This window comes from Misgurnus anguillicaudatus, chromosome 8 (assembly GCF_027580225.2).
Source record: "Misgurnus anguillicaudatus chromosome 8, ASM2758022v2, whole genome shotgun sequence".
Taxonomy (NCBI): Eukaryota; Metazoa; Chordata; class Actinopteri; order Cypriniformes; family Cobitidae; genus Misgurnus; species Misgurnus anguillicaudatus.
The window spans coordinates 14,268,663-14,284,864 of NC_073344.2; the positions used below are offsets into that span (position 1 = coordinate 14,268,663).

Genomic DNA, 16,202 nt, shown 5'->3' on the forward strand with positions numbered 1-16,202 from the left:
ATGTTTTTAATAATTACATAATTGAACACAAAAATGTGATTTTAATATTTTATACAATTATAAAGTTTATTACAACCATTACTAGCACATCATATCCACCCATCTATCCACCCACCCACCCATCTATCTATCTATCTATCTATCTGATCTGAAATTAGTGCATAAAAGTAAATTGTTCTTCAACATTTTAAATAATAAATTTTTTTGTTTATTGTTTAAAATCCCAAACCTTAATTTACAGCTTTAAATGAAAGAAATTCCAAATACACTCACTGGCCACTTTTTAAAGGGATAGTTCACCCAAAAATGAAAATTCTGTCATCATTTTCTCATCCTCATGTTGTTCTAAACCTGTATGAATTTCTTTTTTCGGATGAAAACAAAAGAAGATATTTAAAAAAATTATGGTAAACACACAGCATATAGTGTCCACTGACTTCCATAGTAGGAAAAAATATGGAAGTATTGTGATAATGATGAAGAATATGTTTTTAAAAAAAATGATGGTACAGTTGACGGTACCCATTAAATTCCATCATATTTTTTTATTCCTACTATAGACGGTTTCAGCAGGAACAACATAAACAAGCGGCTGTTGCGGTCCGCACGTAACTTCCGGTAAACTCCGCTAATAATAAATAACCACAAAGTACTTTAAACGTAGCTTATTTATATAACAAGCAAAAAAACAACACATAGATTACCTAGGAAACCAAAACATTTGTTATTTTCAACGAGGCATTTGTTCAAGAGATCAGTTTAGCAACTAGTCAGACCATTAAAAAAACCAAAGCGGAAGTAAAGTTCGGATCCAGACGTGTATCACGTGCGTCCGATGAAACGGTCTATATATATATTTTTTTTTTTTGGCACACTATGGGGTTTATGAGTTTTCCCATCTTCGGATGGCTACTTCCAGCAGGATAATGCATCGTCACAAAGCTCAAATAATCTCAAACTGGTTTCTTGAACATGAGAATACTCCAATGGCCTCCACAGTCACCAGATTTCAATCCAACAGTGGTCCTTCGAGATATGGTGGAACGGAAGATTCGCATCATGGAGCGTAATTCCAAATCTCTGAGGAATGTTTCCAACGCCTTGTTTAATCAATGCCACAAAGAATTAATGCAGTTCTGAAGACAAAATGGGGTTTTAACCATGTGCTAGTAAGGTGTACCTAATAAAGTGGCAGATAAACGTATTTATTGTATATAAAATAGAAATTATTACTAAATTGTTTATTTTTAAAATATTTTTGTGAGTTTATTTTATATTTTTTACAAACTTTTTTTTTACAAAATATAAAAAACAAATACAACTTCAAAAAAAAAAAAAACATACAGTATTGCTCTCAGCATTTTGTGTATTCTTAATGTTTAAAGCAGAAAACATCAATTTGCTTAAGAAAATGTGCCTCCTGGTTTCAGGTTTATCAACATTTTACAATGTCACCATTGTCAGTTTTATTTGGTGCTGGTACATGGGTATGCTGAACAAACATAATTAAGGTTCAGACTTTCATCTGTTTTGCTCTTCTCTGTTCTCCAATAATTTCTGTTCTACTCGCTGACTAATCCGTCGTAGATCAGCGTGAATGCTGGGTCTCTGAGCAAGGTCTTCTTGTAGGCATCGACCTATCTCCAGTCGACAGATATCTTCTGCGCGCACCAACCGCCGCACAACTTGCAGACAGCGCTCTCGCAAGGTCAGCACTGGTAAACACAAAAATATTAAATGCAAGGTTACTTTATTTGCAAACCAAATGGCTTTGATACAGAGATTTGTACTGAAATGAGTGTTTGTGCCATCCTCCTATTCAGACATCTGAAATGGGAAAATTAAGTAATTAAGTCTAAATACTGAGGAAGATATGAGAACAGGCGGTATACCAGGCAAGGTGATGTTGGCAACTGCGACTTGTCCATTTTCAAGGGTTGCCGGCAAATACATCTCTTTATTATTCACCAACATTGGATCGTCGGTCTCTGCATCCCGAAACATCCATGGGTGACCTGCCAGAACAAAAAATCATTTGTTCAAATAGATAACTTTACCAGTTAAGTTTCACTTTATTGTTTCCTGAACAGAGAAATTCATTTTCGACACTGGCACATAGAGACACCTCTTGACAAACAATACAATGCATTTACATTAGGACTGCATAATAACTAATCAAAACTAATCGTTTGCAGCATAAAGGTTTTTGTTTACATCATATGTGTGTGTGTACTGTGTATAATAATTATGTATATATAAATACACATGCATATATAACTTTAAAAAAACTATAAGGTGTTGATATTTGTATATAACATAAAAGTACACATGTAAATATTTCTTAAAATTATACATGCATATGTGTGTATTTATAAATACATAATTATTTTAAACAATACACACACGTATGATGTAAACGATTAGTTGTTATGCAACCCTAATTCACAAATAACATAATAAAACATGTAACAAACATTTGTACCACTACATACACATACTTAATGTCTTTAATAACTCATAAAAATGGTTTAAAACACGAACAAATGATTTTTGTATACTAACTTTACTTAAACGTCACTACACTACACTACACAACAGCCATCAGTTTAATTTATTCAGAAGAGTGTTTACGAACCTACATATGTTGTCATTTTCCGTCCTGTGTAAGGCTGAATGTCCACGTACGGCTGCGGCTCTCCGCGGAAGTTGATCCACATCGGCTTCACGACGCGCGGACTGCGGTTACAAAACACCACGTATGCCGGCAGTCGGCTAATCAGCGATCGGACCAGCGGCAAGGGCTGCTGCCCTTCCTGAGGCTCTTGAGGCATCGTCAAAAACACAGCACAGCTTAAAGACTGACCAGTCTAAACTAAACGGCTAATTCAACTAGCAAACTAAATATCCACGCGCTCTATTCACGATATTGATATATTTCAAATAAATTAAATAGCCCAGAGGGCCAGAGGATTGATACAAACACAGAAAAGAACATTACGTACAGCGATCATATCTCGGTACGTGACTCTCAACACTCTCCTCCTGTATGTTGTTGTGATTACGTAATCTTCTTCGTGCTTATTGGCGGTTCACATTCTTATTCAGAGCATTACCGCCATCTACTGTAGGCAATTGATGCCTCAATGTTGCTGCGTGTTTCAGCTCCTTCATGAAAAGCCTAAATCCCTTACAGCAACTATAATTAATAAAAATAAAAAAGCATTCATTCTAGCTTACCTACTGTATATTCTATGTATTAACTTGGTTGGATTACTTAATCATCCCAGAGCCCACGAAGAAGACAGCACACGTGTGTAACGCCTCCCCCTAGCGGTTTAGTTAGGAAATGCAAACTTTCTGCGATGTGGGCTTAGCATTTTATGAATTACCAAGGACCATAGTTTCAATAAATCTTTACTTCTACTAAAGAAACGGTGTCACCTACATCTTGGATGGCTTAAGGGTGAGTAAAATAAAGGGATAGTTCACCCAAAAATGAAAATTTTGTTATTTACTCACCTTCATGTTGTTCAAAACCTGTATGAGTTTATTTCTACTTTTGAACCCAAAATATATTTTGATAAATAATGGTAAGCATGCAGTTAAAGGTACCCATTGACTGAGTATTATTTCCTACTATAGAGCTCAATGGGTACCATGTCAATGTGGTTGGTTACCAACATTTATCAAAATATTTTCTTTTATACATTTTCTTAAATACACAGGTTAAGAACATCATGAAGATAAAATGAAAATTCTGAGTGAACTATCCCTTTAACAGCAAACTGTCATTATTCGGTGAACATTATTCGTTCCCCTTTAAAACTTTTTTAGCCCAAGGTGAATAGAGATGGTGTGTATTGTATAGAAATTTGTTACATTTTAGACCTAAATTATCACAAAAATTAGTTTCAAATCAAGCAACAGCGAACATTAGAGACTTCCTAAAGTGACTCAATTATGCCAACATTTGGCTATTGGTATTGCTGATTAGAAGTCTGATCAAACAAACAGTCAACTTTTAGAAGCAGTTTATTGATGAAAACCGAGCAGTACTGAACCTTATAAGTATTAATCTCATGAACAGTAGCATTCCAGATATGTAAGTTAGCACGTACGGACGTTTGTGTTGTTTTACACCTACATAATTGATCACTGTAAAATGTATATTTGTGCAGAATATATTTGCTGTATCAATCCATTTAACGTATATGTGACGTGATGTTTTTTTTTTCAAATGACACTTCTTAATGCAGACTGCATTTTGTCTACACACCAAGCCCTATCTGGATGCACATACTGTAGCTCAGCATATGTTTGACTCCCTCAAAAAAAAAACATACTGTATTAATACCATCCAAATAACAAAGAAAAATGAAAAAAAGAAAGAAAACAAAACAGAAATTCACAATATGTTTTGAGAATTGCTATTGAGTCTAAACAACATAAAAAGGTAACTCCCTGCTAATACCCTTATTATTTGACAGGCTACCAATTTTGGTCATCAGTTGAGTGACAGATGAATTCGAGTAGTCTTTTAAATGATTTTGTGCAAAAAAAGTACATAAGCACTTGATTGGTACTCCACTGATTGTTGATGACGTCAGTATAGTAAGCATAAAAAAACACTTCCCTGGAAGATTTCCCATCACTTTGGGGAACTAAATGAAATGATCACCTTTTGTTACACAAACACAAGTCACTAATGACACTGGCAGATAAGATTTCTTAAATAAACATCTGACAGCATACAAACATCACAAACCGATGGCCGACCCTCTTCTCTGCTCGAATACTTAAAGCAGAGCATCAATAACAGTTATCCAGGAAGTAATAACAAGGGAAAAGTGCTTAGAAATGAAATTAAGTACATTACCCAAGACTGTAATTACTCAAAAAGCCCGTCTGTTCTGATATTGCACATATCGGGCTGTAATACACACAGCAAATGGTGTGTAAAGGCAACAACTTGAGTTCTGTTGTACCTTCTACTCGTGTCTTATGCGATCATGTCTCCTTTTCCTTCCTCTCCCTATTCATGCATTCACCTACACACTTAATCTTGCACTCTTTTTTTCTGGGTGAGGTTTTGGAGTCTCATGTTTTTGGGGTGACAGAGGAATCCCCTAGTGGGAATTTACGCTTGCGTTTTGGGTTTAAGGTCACAGGTAATCCACACATCATATCACAGGCACAGCAAGCGTGACCCCTCGACGCCCTCCTCGCCTTGCGGAATTGTTGGCAGCAGAGCAGAACGGGTCAAACCCCAGAAACGAGGAGGACTCAGATCCTTCTTCACTGCGGAGAACTTCCAGCCCATATGAGAACCACAGGTTCTGCACTGAGCAATCGTCCAAGCGTACCTGAGAACAAAAAAATGTAAGGAGACATATTGATGGCTAACTAAATGTGTGTTTAGGTTGATTCTGAAACGCTCTGAAAAGATAAAAAACATAATCCCTTTAAATAAGCCGCACCACTAGGTGGCCATAAAAAAGGTCATGTAATTTCCGTTAAGGGAACATAGGGACCATCAATGCATGCTGTTTTTTGCATTGCATTGTGGGAATTTTAAGGGAACCAATGTTCCAGTGCACTGGAAGGATTTTGCGATTGAGACAGCCTTTAACTATTTCCCCGGCAGCGTTTTAAAAAAAGTTGCCAGCCAGCTCCAGCATTTTTCATGAATTTCACAAAAGTTTAATTCCTTCCAGAAATGTTTTTTTCTTAAAATATATAAACATACATGTATGTATGTATAAAATGAAAGAACAAACCCTCTGCTTTCAAAAAAAAAAAAAGGTTTCATCCTACCTTCATGAGTTTTTTTATCACCTCTCAAATATGGGTAGGTTTCTTCAAAAACACCAAATTTTGAGCAAAAAGCTGAGATAATTGCATTTTTGTGAAGGACTTTTGATAGAGATCAGATTCAGGGGCTGTCCACACGGAGACGTGTATCACTGTATACATACACATTTTTTATCCTATTGGTGTTTCATTCACACGCATCCGGCATTTGGGAGACTGAAACCGCTATTTTTGAAACCGGGTCCTAAAGTGGATAAATCTGAAATCGACACCCTTGCGGTTTCGTGTGTACAGCCAATCCGTATATTTTGTGAAGCGAAAACGTCATCACATCCCGTGTCGGAAGCGTCACACGTAACAGCAACAACAATCACGGCGGACTACGTGATTGTGTTTGTGCTACAGAAGCTACTAAAGCCTACTAGCTTTATTACAGCAAAATCTATTGCTTCTATGCAATTGTGGTGAGCAACAAGCGATAATGGACAACACCATACGTTGGTTATGCGCATGCTCAGTCTTCTTCTTCGTGTATAGTTTATATCTGTGGCAGAATTACAGCGCCCCATACTGGTCCGGCATATACTACACTGCTTTCAGTCGGTTTCAGTGGTTTCGTGTTTACGGATTATTTTTTTAGAACAAGGGAAAATGATCGGATAGGGAATGCACCGGCTTCGTGTGGACAAAGCCTCAGAGCGATCCTCAAAACTTACACGGACATACAGCTGTTTGCCCTAGGGCCATACTTCTGGGTTTTGTAAGTTGCGGAAGAGCGCCACCTGGTGGATAATAGTGTTATTCCGGAAAGCCGGAAATACTCGTCATTGCCAGGGAAGCGTTTTCTCTTAATTTAACTTGTTAAAAAAAACTGAACAAGGGAGCTGATTGAGACACAGCCATAGTAATCAAAACAAGTATTTGACAGAAAGACACCAGACTATAAAAAAAATTGGTAAAGGAAAGTATATTAAAATACTCAAACATTGATGCTCACCCCGGAAACCAACTATGAAGTGTGGAAGGTCGCCCAACTAAGTTGAGGTTGTTGGCCTTGTAGACTGTAAGTGTCTCATGAACATAACCATGGGGATTCACATATGCTGCCATTGGCCCATAAAGAGAAAGACTACAAAGACAAAGTGCATTTTTCATTATACTTCACTTGAATTGCTAATTTTATCAATGTGTGTTATTTATATTTTTATATTTGTCTGACCTGAAGATCTCATTCTTGCTGGTTATCTCTGTATCCTGACACTGTTTGCAACACAGAGAGGTGCACTGGAAATAGACATAAATGCATCAAAATATTCACAAAACAATGGACAAACAGTGATTTTTAATATCCTTATATAGCAACCTCACCACTAGATACTGCTAAAATCTAAACAGTGTGCCTTTAAAGGTCACGTTCTTTCTGATCCCATTTTTTTAAACCCTAGTTAGTGTATTATGTTGCTATAATAGTATAAATAATACCTGTAAAATGATAAAACTCAAAAGTTCACTGCCAGGCGATATATTTTCTTTAACAGAATTCGCCTTTCAAAGCCTGCAGCGAACGTCTGGTTTGGACTACAGCCCTCTACTTCCTGCTTTAATGACGTCACTAGAACAGTTTTTTGACTAAACTCCGCCCACAGGAATACGTCAGTCGCCAGCTAAGCTAACAACAAGCTAAGCTGCTATCGAATCACAACACAATAAACAAACTACACAATTAGATCTCGATAAGTATTTCTGAAGGAGGGACTTCACAGAACAAGGAAGACATCATGAAAGCAGCGGTATACAGATAAGTCCAATGTGTGAAAAATACAGCTTTTTTACACGTGAAACATGAACACATCACATGTTATATTGTGCACTGTAAACACAATCAAAGCTTCAAAAACACAGAAAGAACAGGAGCTTTAAATGCAGAAAAATGCACACATACCCTGTCCATGATGTCCAGCTCGCAGCGAAGCCTCTGTATGGCGCTGCCAATCTTCAACAGCTGCAGTCTCAGACCGTCATCAATCGGCAGACATGCGGCGACCCTGTACGAGAAATCTACAGAGAGAGATGCTTTATGACTACATGTGAGTGTCTGAGGGCTCCAGGTGCTTGTATAAAAAGCATGTGTGCTTTACCTGTGGGATTTGTGGGCAGGGACTCATCTTTGAGGTTTTCATCCCATTCGTGTAGTTGTTTCTTTACCCTGCTCATAAGAGTTTTCTTGAAAGACACATACAAAACGATCAATCACTTAAATGTTAAAACGACGACATGTCGTGGGATCTAAATATGATGGCCGCTATAAGAGTAACTTTAGGTATAGTTACATTTTATATTTGCAAAAATGTATATAAAAAAGTTGAACTCACAGAGTCATAAAGGGAATATACCCAAGGTGGCCATGATGTCATACTAGCTGAGAGAAACTTCTTCTGTAAAAGAGTATTCTGTGAGATACAAAAAATGAATGATTCAAAATAATGTTACTGGCAAAATTTACTCAAGAAAGTAAGAACCAGAATCAGTCAACAGTCTACTTGAAATAAATCTGAAAATCCAAATCGAAACTATAAACTACAACACACTAGTATGCAAGCAGTATGTTACCCGTCTATAGGTCTGGCTGCACCGCACCTGCTGTGGTGTTGGTTGTGTATGTTTGGTCTGTGGCGTTTGTGTGTGTAAACGTGGCAGGAATTGCAAAGCACATAAAGGGTCGGGCAGAATCCTCTCAGGTAAAATCTGCACTTTTGCCTGACGAATCCTGTAAAGACACAAATATTTAGTTTACAGCTGTTCAATTCAACGTAGTTCACTGTTGTAAAGTATTATAATTTCCCTGTTGTTGTTAACCTTCTTGACACTGTGGAAAGCACAATAAACATATATATATATGGGTTATTTCAGATGTTGGGTTAAAGTTCCACTGTGTGAAAAATCAGTTTTTTATTGTTATTTATATGTCTATGTGGTATTTTAATATGTTTTAAGACAAGCCATGTGAAAATTCATCATTCAACACCATTGCTGAGTATTTTCTCAATAAAATTGGAGACAATCTAATTCCTTCGTTTTAAAGGGACACTCCACTTTTTTTGAAAATATTCTTATTTTCCAGCGCCCCTAGAGTTAAACATTTGATTCTTACCATTTTGGAATCTATTCAGCTGATCTCCGTGTCTGGCGGTACCACTTTTAGAATAGCTTAGCATAATCCATTGAATCCGATTAGTCCATTAGCATTGCACAAAAAATAACCAAAAAGTTTTGATATTTTTCCTATTTAAAACTTGACTCTTCTGTAGTTAAATCGTGTATTAAGACCAACAGAAAATAAAAAGTAGCAATTTTTTAGGCAGATATGGCTAGGAACTATACTTTCATTCTGGCATAAAAATCAAGGACTTTGCTGGACTTAACCGCTGAAAATAGTCCCCTTAAAAACTTTCAATAGCAACTTTTAATTTTCCGTCTGTCCCAGTACACGATGTTACCACAGAAGAGTCAAGTTTTAAATAGGAAAAATATCAAAACTCGTTGGTTATTTTTTAGCGCGATGCCAACGGTCCAATCAGATTCAATAGACCGTGCCAAGCCATGCCAAAAGTGGCACAGCCAGACCCGGAGATCAGCCGAACGGACTCCAAAACGGCAAAAATCAAATGTTCCACTCCAGGGGAGCCGGAAAACGAGTATATATTTTTATTAAATGTGGAGTGTCTCTTTAAAATGGCCTTGGTTCCTGACATCACAAACATGTAACCAATCATATTAACACAGTAGTTCGAGTTAAAGATATTATGTATGGATGCTGCATAGACTCTGCACTGAAATGACTGCAGTACAGCTGCTTCAGCTCTGCTTCTTTGCTGCTCACAAAAGATTAGTACTGCAAACGCACAGTTCACGTATAAGTTGTGTGAAACCGAACTTAGCAGTTATTTGTCAGAAACAGCCGAATGTAGAATCTATTTACATATATATCTATGGTCCAAGGTGGTGGGAAAGAGTAGATGCGGGGACTAATTTGCATATTCATAGATCTGCCTATACTAAACGAAGAAAGGGTATAGAGTTACATTCAAGCTGTTTTAAAGCATGAAGAAAGTACTGTGATGGATAAAACTTTTATATCTGCTATTATGATGCTCAAGTATGAGTTTTTACTTATACAATTCTTGACTACAGGAAGACTTTAAATTAACCTATTTTTATATTTGAACCAACAATGGGTTAAAACAACGCAGTGTTTTGTGTTGAAAAACTTAAACTCAGCAAGATTACATTACAACCCTTTGTTTTGTTGGGTTCGTCCTTTTTGCCCTAGAGCTTTATTGAAAATAACCCAGTGTTTTTTGTTGTTGTTGATGACTCATACCCATCGGCTTGTGTGCGTAAGTCATGCACTTTGAAGCGCTGCCGTCCAATAGCTTTGATCTTTACAGTCTCTATCCCATATTCCTGCTCCTCGCGAAATGCATAGATCTCGGCAGTCGTCCCAAACTCTGCCTTCATCTCTGTTCCACTTGCATCAGGACTGAGACAGATAGAGAAAAGAAATGTTTATTGATTATAGGAGATTATATAGTATACTATATACAGGTTTCCCACACCTTAGTTAACTTCAAATTCAATGACCTTTAAAAGACTTTCCAGGTCCAATACCCTCAAATTCAAGGACTAAATGTGGGGACACATTTTAAGTGAGAGCAAGGTACATCGTGTTACCTTTTAAGATACATTGTTACAGTTCCCTTTCGAGGGAACTCGCGCTGCATCACTAGGGTGACACTTTACGGGTAAGTGTGTCTGAATGTGTATCGCTATCTGAAATATTGCCAAAGACGGGGACAGGGACGCAAAAAGTATGACAAGGGAGACGCTTCTCAGGGAACAACAGTTACATACGCAACCCGAGATGTTTTCAGGTGTCAAACACAACTATGCAAAAAAGCATTTTGGTATGAATCAACATTCGCATACAGAACATATAAGCATTTAAAGCAAACAGTTTAGCACGTGTGGTTAAAAAGTCTAGAATTTTATGATATTTTCCTACACTACACATGGAATAATATGGATTTTTTCCCCCAGAAAACTTCTTGCATAAAATAGGTTCAAGCACTTTCAATGCCCTGTATCTATGCATGTATATTTTCAAAAAACTTTCCAAGAATTGGAATTCCTTGAATTTCCCCCCCAGATTCACAAACTTTCAAGGACCCGTGGGAGGAACCCTGTATATACAGACATAGTTATTCTGTAGCTTATTTTTGTGTGTACCTGTGTGCGAGCACGGCAAACGTGCGATCTCTGCCTACGAGGTTGCGAAACATGCTGACCTCCTGCGGTCGGAAGAGCTGTAAGGGCAGCGTCTGACCTGGGATCAGTATGAGAGCAATGTGGGGAAGAACTGGCAGATTCTGCACGCTGTCCTCATCATGCAGGGTACGGCCATGAAACTCCTCCATGTCTGAGCCCAGATACTTGATAAATGTTAATAAAAAGACACACACACACACACACACACACACACACACACACACACACACACACACACACACACACACACACACACACACACGGACAAACAGAGAAAAGTTAAAAAAAATCTTGGTGATTTTATGGGTATTTATTGCATATTTATTAAAGGGGACATTTCACAAAACTTTTTTATGATGTCGAATAAATCTTTGGTGTCCCCAGAGTACATATGTGAAGTTCTAGCTTAAAATATGATATAGACAATTTATTATATCATGTTAAAATTGCCTCTTTGTAGGTGTGAGAAAAAATGTGTCATTTTGTACAATAAATGTGTCATTTTTGGCGATGAGCTGATCTCTGCACTGAGGGATTAAGGGGCGGTATTATCCCCTTCTGACATCACAACGGGAGCCAAATTTCAATTACCTATTTTTTTACATGCTTGTAGGGAATGGTTTACCAAAACTAAGTTACTAGGTTGTTTTTTTCACATTTTCTAAGTTGATAGAAGCACTGGGAACCCAATTATAGCACTTAAACACGGAAAAAGTCAGATTTTCATGATATGTCCCCTTTAAATCACAACTTGCAGTACATATAAATTAATATTATGCAATGTCAACGAATTACTAAGCTACATCCAGATCACATGACTTTAGGGTTTGTGTTTGAATGATGGATGAAACTCACAGCGTGTGAGGTTGGCAGACTCGTGTCAAAGTTTATAATACTTGTCTTTTCTGCATCCTCACCATCTCGATCCTCCACCGTCTCCATGTCGTCTTCCTCTTCTTCATTTTCTGTTGACAAACAGATAAACAATTGGAGAGTTAGGCTTTCACTTTCACTTGTTTTAACCTGGTTTCAATTTTCATCTCGTATGTTTTAATTTGACGAACTGGCACTGCTTATAGCCAATGATTTTACAATAACAACAAACAAACATCTCTATACAATATAGCAAAGAATATACCGAAAACCTGCTGACAATACAATAAAAAGTAGTCTCAAAACTAGCCTTGGCTCAAAATTAACCATACTGTGGTTCAACGACAACTACCATAGTTAGATTACTGTAGTAAAGCCATGGTTATGGGTCCAGTTAATTAGGATCAATTGCAAAAACACATTTACTTATAAGTGACCTGAATGATCGATCTGGTTTAAATAACTCAGTTTAAGGAAACCCTCTCAGCTGTCATACACGGCGACTCCTGTTGGAAAACGTGTGCCAATAACTCCCTGTACGTTTGAAGGAGCACAACAACAAAGCGTGTTTTTGATACTGCCATATCTTCTTGATTCGCGTGAGACTATTCAACACATGTACCTGGCAGGAGCTGTAGTTGGTTCCCCATTTCGTCGTTAATGTTGTTATCGCCTCCGCCCCTCTCAGCAGCCATAGCCGTATGTTTACAATCCGCACTCAACAAGCGCAGGCACAAACGCCAAGAAATGTGTGGTGAAAATCTCACAGCGACCTCGCGTGGCTGTACAATAAAGATGCGAAATCATCCAACGTGATTAAAATTTTGCTTTTAAAAAATTTGCTAACGCTACTTACACCATATAAAAAATTATGTACTGTTTTTGCTATGGAAAAGCATATACTTTTACTGCAAAGCTAAACAAGTACTTTACGGAATTATTAAAATGATGGTTAACATTACATAAGATAAAATAAACGCTAAAATGTGGTATTTTGATATATTGTTAACGATCACTGAGTGAAATTATTTTTTATTAATTTTTATTATGTAACGTTTACCATAAATTTAATAATTCCGTGAAGCATCACAATAAGTGTGTAGAACATCCGGGTCCTCAAAGCATACTAATTTCAACATACTACAAGTTAATATGCTAATTGCACATTTTGGCGCAGGAAGCGTTGTCTTCTCTGTTGTGAGAAGTTGCTCTGTGACTTAACAATATTATTCTGCTTTGGTAAGTTAAGTTTGCTAAAATATAACGGTGTAGCAATCTTAATTTTTAAATCATGTGGACACTTTAAGGAAGAGACGCTGTACAACTTTATAAATGTATCACGTGTCGTTGCATAAATATAAAACCAATTTTTTAAAAACGCCATTTCAAAACGCCTCTTTAAATTGCAATTTGTTAGGCTTTAGGTGACCAATAAAGGTATTCGGGTATAAATGAATAATCCGTTTGCCAAACTTAGTGATACATTTTCCTAATTTTATGTGATGAACTACACCTGTGATGGTACAAAAACTCTGGTTCCTGGATCAGCATCTTTCCTATTAAAATAGTCTTAACCTAAACTTCATCCATAACCCCACCACAACTAACATTTAAAATCAAATGGGAAATAAACTGATAAGATTGGATTACAAAATCCTTACCTAACGTCAAGACGTAATCTCACAATCTGATTGGTTGATAAAATTGTTATTCCTGTTCCAATATTGACGTTGATCCAAGAACATACTGCTTCTAATTCTTTTTGAGGCCACTGTGTAAACAGAATGTAGTATGTGCAATATACACAAGTGTATTAATAATGTTCCTGTTTTCTCCTTAGGTCGCTAATGGCAACCGCAGAGCATCTATGCATTATGCTTGTGCTCTATGTGTGTACCTGTAGTTGTATGAGTGACTATTACTCACTGCTAGGAGTTCCTCGCTCAGCGTCTATGAGAGAGATCAAAAAAGCGTTTCACAAACTGGCTCTTAAACACCATCCTGACAAGAACCAAAGCCCTAATGCACAGCAGGCATTCACGCACATTGCTCAAGGTGTGTATAACATGAAGCATACATGCTACATACATCTACATGCATTTAAATCCCCACTATGAACAAAGTTCATAGTGGTATTTGTATACTATTCGTAATGCATTAAGAATAAATCAGTGTCCCTTTATACTCTTTAGCATATGAGGTGCTGTCAAGTAAAGAAAGTAGAAGAGTCTATGACCAAACAGATTACATAACAAACCCTGATCAAAGCGGAGACAGCAGGAAAATGGGCAACAATCCCTTCGATGACAAAGAGGGATTCTATGGCAAAAACGGTTTCGAACATTTTAGTCTGCAGGAGCTGCTTCGGACGCTACGCCTAGATGCTGACTTTTTCATGGATGAAGAATCTAGTTTTGAAGGATGGAGTTATAATTATGGAGCTGATGATGATGATGAACAGGTCTTCCTTGGTGATCTCTTCAACATGCTGTGAATATCAGGGTGTGTGTGATATGTTTTTAAATTTATAATTTATGTCACTTGTAGTTATTTTAAAAACCTATACAATCTTTTTTAAATAAAACTTAAAAAATAAAAGCTCAGTGTAATGCTGCTCACATTACCTTTTCAGTGCTTTAGCTACAATATTGAAACGGTGAATTCATCAGTGTTGGGGGTAACGCATTACAAGTAACGTGCATTACGTAATAATTTTACTTTTCTGAAGTAACGAGTAAAGTAACGCATTACTTTTGTACAGATTAATATTTAAGTTACTTTTTAAAACAAAGTAATGCAAGTTACTTTTTTAGTTTAATTAATTGGATTTAAAAAAAATACTGAATTGAACTAAACGTAGTCACATTATGCACGCTATGCGTACACACCTGTGTGGGAACAGTTTTAGTCAGAAACTGAGATGGCAGGCCAGAGTTCGACATTTTTGTGATAAAATATGCAATTTCTGAATGCAAAACTTTTCAGTCATAAAAACACTGCAAGGCCTGAAAGAGCTCAAGCCTCAGCCAAGAAAAAGTAAAGCAAAAGTAACTTGAGCATTACTTTCCATGAAAAGTAACAAAGTAACGCAATTACTTTTTTGTGAGTAACTTAATATTGTAATGCATTACTTTTAAAAGTAACTTTCCCCAACACTGGAATTCATCCACTGTTATTCTGGGCACCAATATTTTACATATTTTTGCTCACCTTGTATCAAACTCATTATTATGTTTGCAATAGGACTAAACATACATGCTAATGCATGATTAAAACAACTGACAGCCAGATAACACAAAATCCTTCATAAACATTCAACCTACCTTATCATGTTCAGCATTTCCTGCTTGAACTGGAAAGGGTGGGGTATTCAGGGTGTTTTTTCCCCTCTTTGTTCAAATGAAGAACTGGGGTTTTGTGTCCGTGTTTTGGCCTCTGTTGATAGTCTGCCTTTCTCTATGTGAAACTGTCTGTGCATCTGTTTGTGTATAATGTATTGATATTATTAGGGGATACATGTTAAAAAAATCATCTAAAACAGGTTCACTATAAATTCGGGGTTAGTCGGGCTTTGCAGATCCTCTGTGTGCCAGTAAGATAAATGCCTACTACCTATTTTCTGGTGTTTCTGTGGCTCTGAATATCTGAAAATGAGATCACCAGTATCACACGTTCAGGTTATGATTAACATGCAATTTGAAGATGCTCTTTCTATGTATGTGTGTTTTTGAATCAGAGATGACTTGAAAATGTCTCAGCCAAGTTTATGTGTGTGTTTAGCTTTATTCATCCAACATTACCTGCCCAAAGCAGATCTATGCGTTTCATTTTAAAAGGCTTGAACAAAAGAGTATGTTAACTTTATTTGAAGATTTTGACACACAGACTATGGCTCTGTGAAGTCTGCGAATATGGGATGCATAAATAAATCTAAATACAAACTTGTAAAATGCAGTCAAACAATATTACGTTTAATATAAAGATGAAGAAAAATAATTAACTTAGTCCAACCTTCTTTTCTTGATTTATCATAATTTGATCCCAGTGTAGGCAGCAATTTCCACATCTGGATACATTGTGTACAAAAATAACTTTATAGTAAATAAATAAAAGATTCACTTGTTTATCTTTTATTGATATACGCAGGCACTTAGAGAATTGAATGCTCATACTAGCCGTCTGTATTGTGAACC

General features: G+C 36.8%; 3 protein-coding genes across 7 annotated transcripts; 1 reads left to right on the plus strand and 2 right to left on the minus strand.

Moving 5' to 3' along the window:
• Positions 1 to 1,348: 1,348 nt before the first annotated feature.
• On the minus strand, positions 1,349 to 3,060 carry vhl (von Hippel-Lindau tumor suppressor). Its single transcript, XM_055213403.2, has 3 exons — positions 2,636 to 3,060; positions 1,893 to 2,015; positions 1,349 to 1,715 (listed from the first exon to the last, which is right to left on the minus strand). Exons 1-3 carry the CDS (start codon positions 2,829 to 2,831, stop codon positions 1,522 to 1,524), a joined length of 513 nt encoding a protein of 170 aa, XP_055069378.1. The 5' UTR covers positions 2,832 to 3,060; the 3' UTR covers positions 1,349 to 1,521.
• Positions 3,061 to 4,014: 954 nt separating this feature from the next.
• crbn (cereblon) lies at positions 4,015 to 12,782 on the minus strand. 5 transcript variants are annotated; one of them, XM_055213386.2, is made up of 11 exons: positions 12,632 to 12,782; positions 11,992 to 12,101; positions 11,098 to 11,300; positions 10,193 to 10,351; positions 8,449 to 8,578; positions 8,184 to 8,246; positions 7,950 to 8,034; positions 7,754 to 7,869; positions 7,031 to 7,095; positions 6,809 to 6,940; positions 4,015 to 5,363 (listed from the first exon to the last, which is right to left on the minus strand). In XM_055213386.2, the coding sequence occupies exons 1-11, from the start codon at positions 12,702 to 12,704 to the stop codon at positions 5,186 to 5,188; spliced, it is 1,314 nt and encodes a 437-aa protein (XP_055069361.1). In that variant the 5' UTR covers positions 12,705 to 12,782; the 3' UTR covers positions 4,015 to 5,185. The 5 variants fall into 5 exon arrangements, with proteins under 5 accessions (XP_055069361.1, XP_055069360.1, XP_055069359.1 ...); XM_055213385.2 differs by having other exon boundaries at positions 8,184 to 8,261; XM_055213384.2 differs by having other exon boundaries at positions 8,422 to 8,578.
• A 321-nt stretch (positions 12,783 to 13,103) lies between these two features.
• LOC129450552 (dnaJ homolog subfamily B member 9) lies at positions 13,104 to 14,607 on the plus strand. Its single transcript, XM_055213404.2, has 3 exons — positions 13,104 to 13,248; positions 13,850 to 14,064; positions 14,202 to 14,607. Exons 2-3 carry the CDS (start codon positions 13,857 to 13,859, stop codon positions 14,501 to 14,503), a joined length of 510 nt encoding a protein of 169 aa, XP_055069379.2. The 5' UTR covers positions 13,104 to 13,248; positions 13,850 to 13,856; the 3' UTR covers positions 14,504 to 14,607.
• Positions 14,608 to 16,202: the final 1,595 nt, after the last annotated feature.

Excerpts from the sequence above, each read along its gene's own strand:
- vhl (XM_055213403.2), bottom strand. The coding sequence starts at position 2,831 with ATGCCTCAAGAGCCTCAGGAAGGGCAGCAGCCCTTGCCGCTGGTCCGA. Across the intron at positions 2,016-2,635 it reads GAAAATGACAACATATGTAG|GTCACCCATGGATGTTTCGG; the intron begins GTTCGTAAACAC and ends TTGTTCTGGCAG. Across the intron at positions 1,716-1,892 it reads TGCCAACATCACCTTGCCTG|TGCTGACCTTGCGAGAGCGC; the intron begins GTATACCGCCTG and ends TGTGTTTACCAG.
- crbn (XM_055213383.2), bottom strand. The coding sequence starts at position 12,704 with ATGGCTGCTGAGAGGGGCGGAGGCGATAACAACATTAACGACGAAATG. Across the intron at positions 11,301-11,991 it reads GTCTGCCAACCTCACACGCT|TATCTGGGCTCAGACATGGA; the intron begins GTGAGTTTCATC and ends ACATTTATCAAG. Across the intron at positions 10,352-11,097 it reads TTTGCCGTGCTCGCACACAG|TCCTGATGCAAGTGGAACAG; the intron begins GTACACACAAAA and ends TATCTGTCTCAG.
- LOC129450552 (XM_055213404.2), top strand. The coding sequence starts at position 13,857 with ATGGCAACCGCAGAGCATCTATGCATTATGCTTGTGCTCTATGTGTGT. Across the intron at positions 14,065-14,201 it reads ATTCACGCACATTGCTCAAG|CATATGAGGTGCTGTCAAGT; the intron begins GTGTGTATAACA and ends TATACTCTTTAG.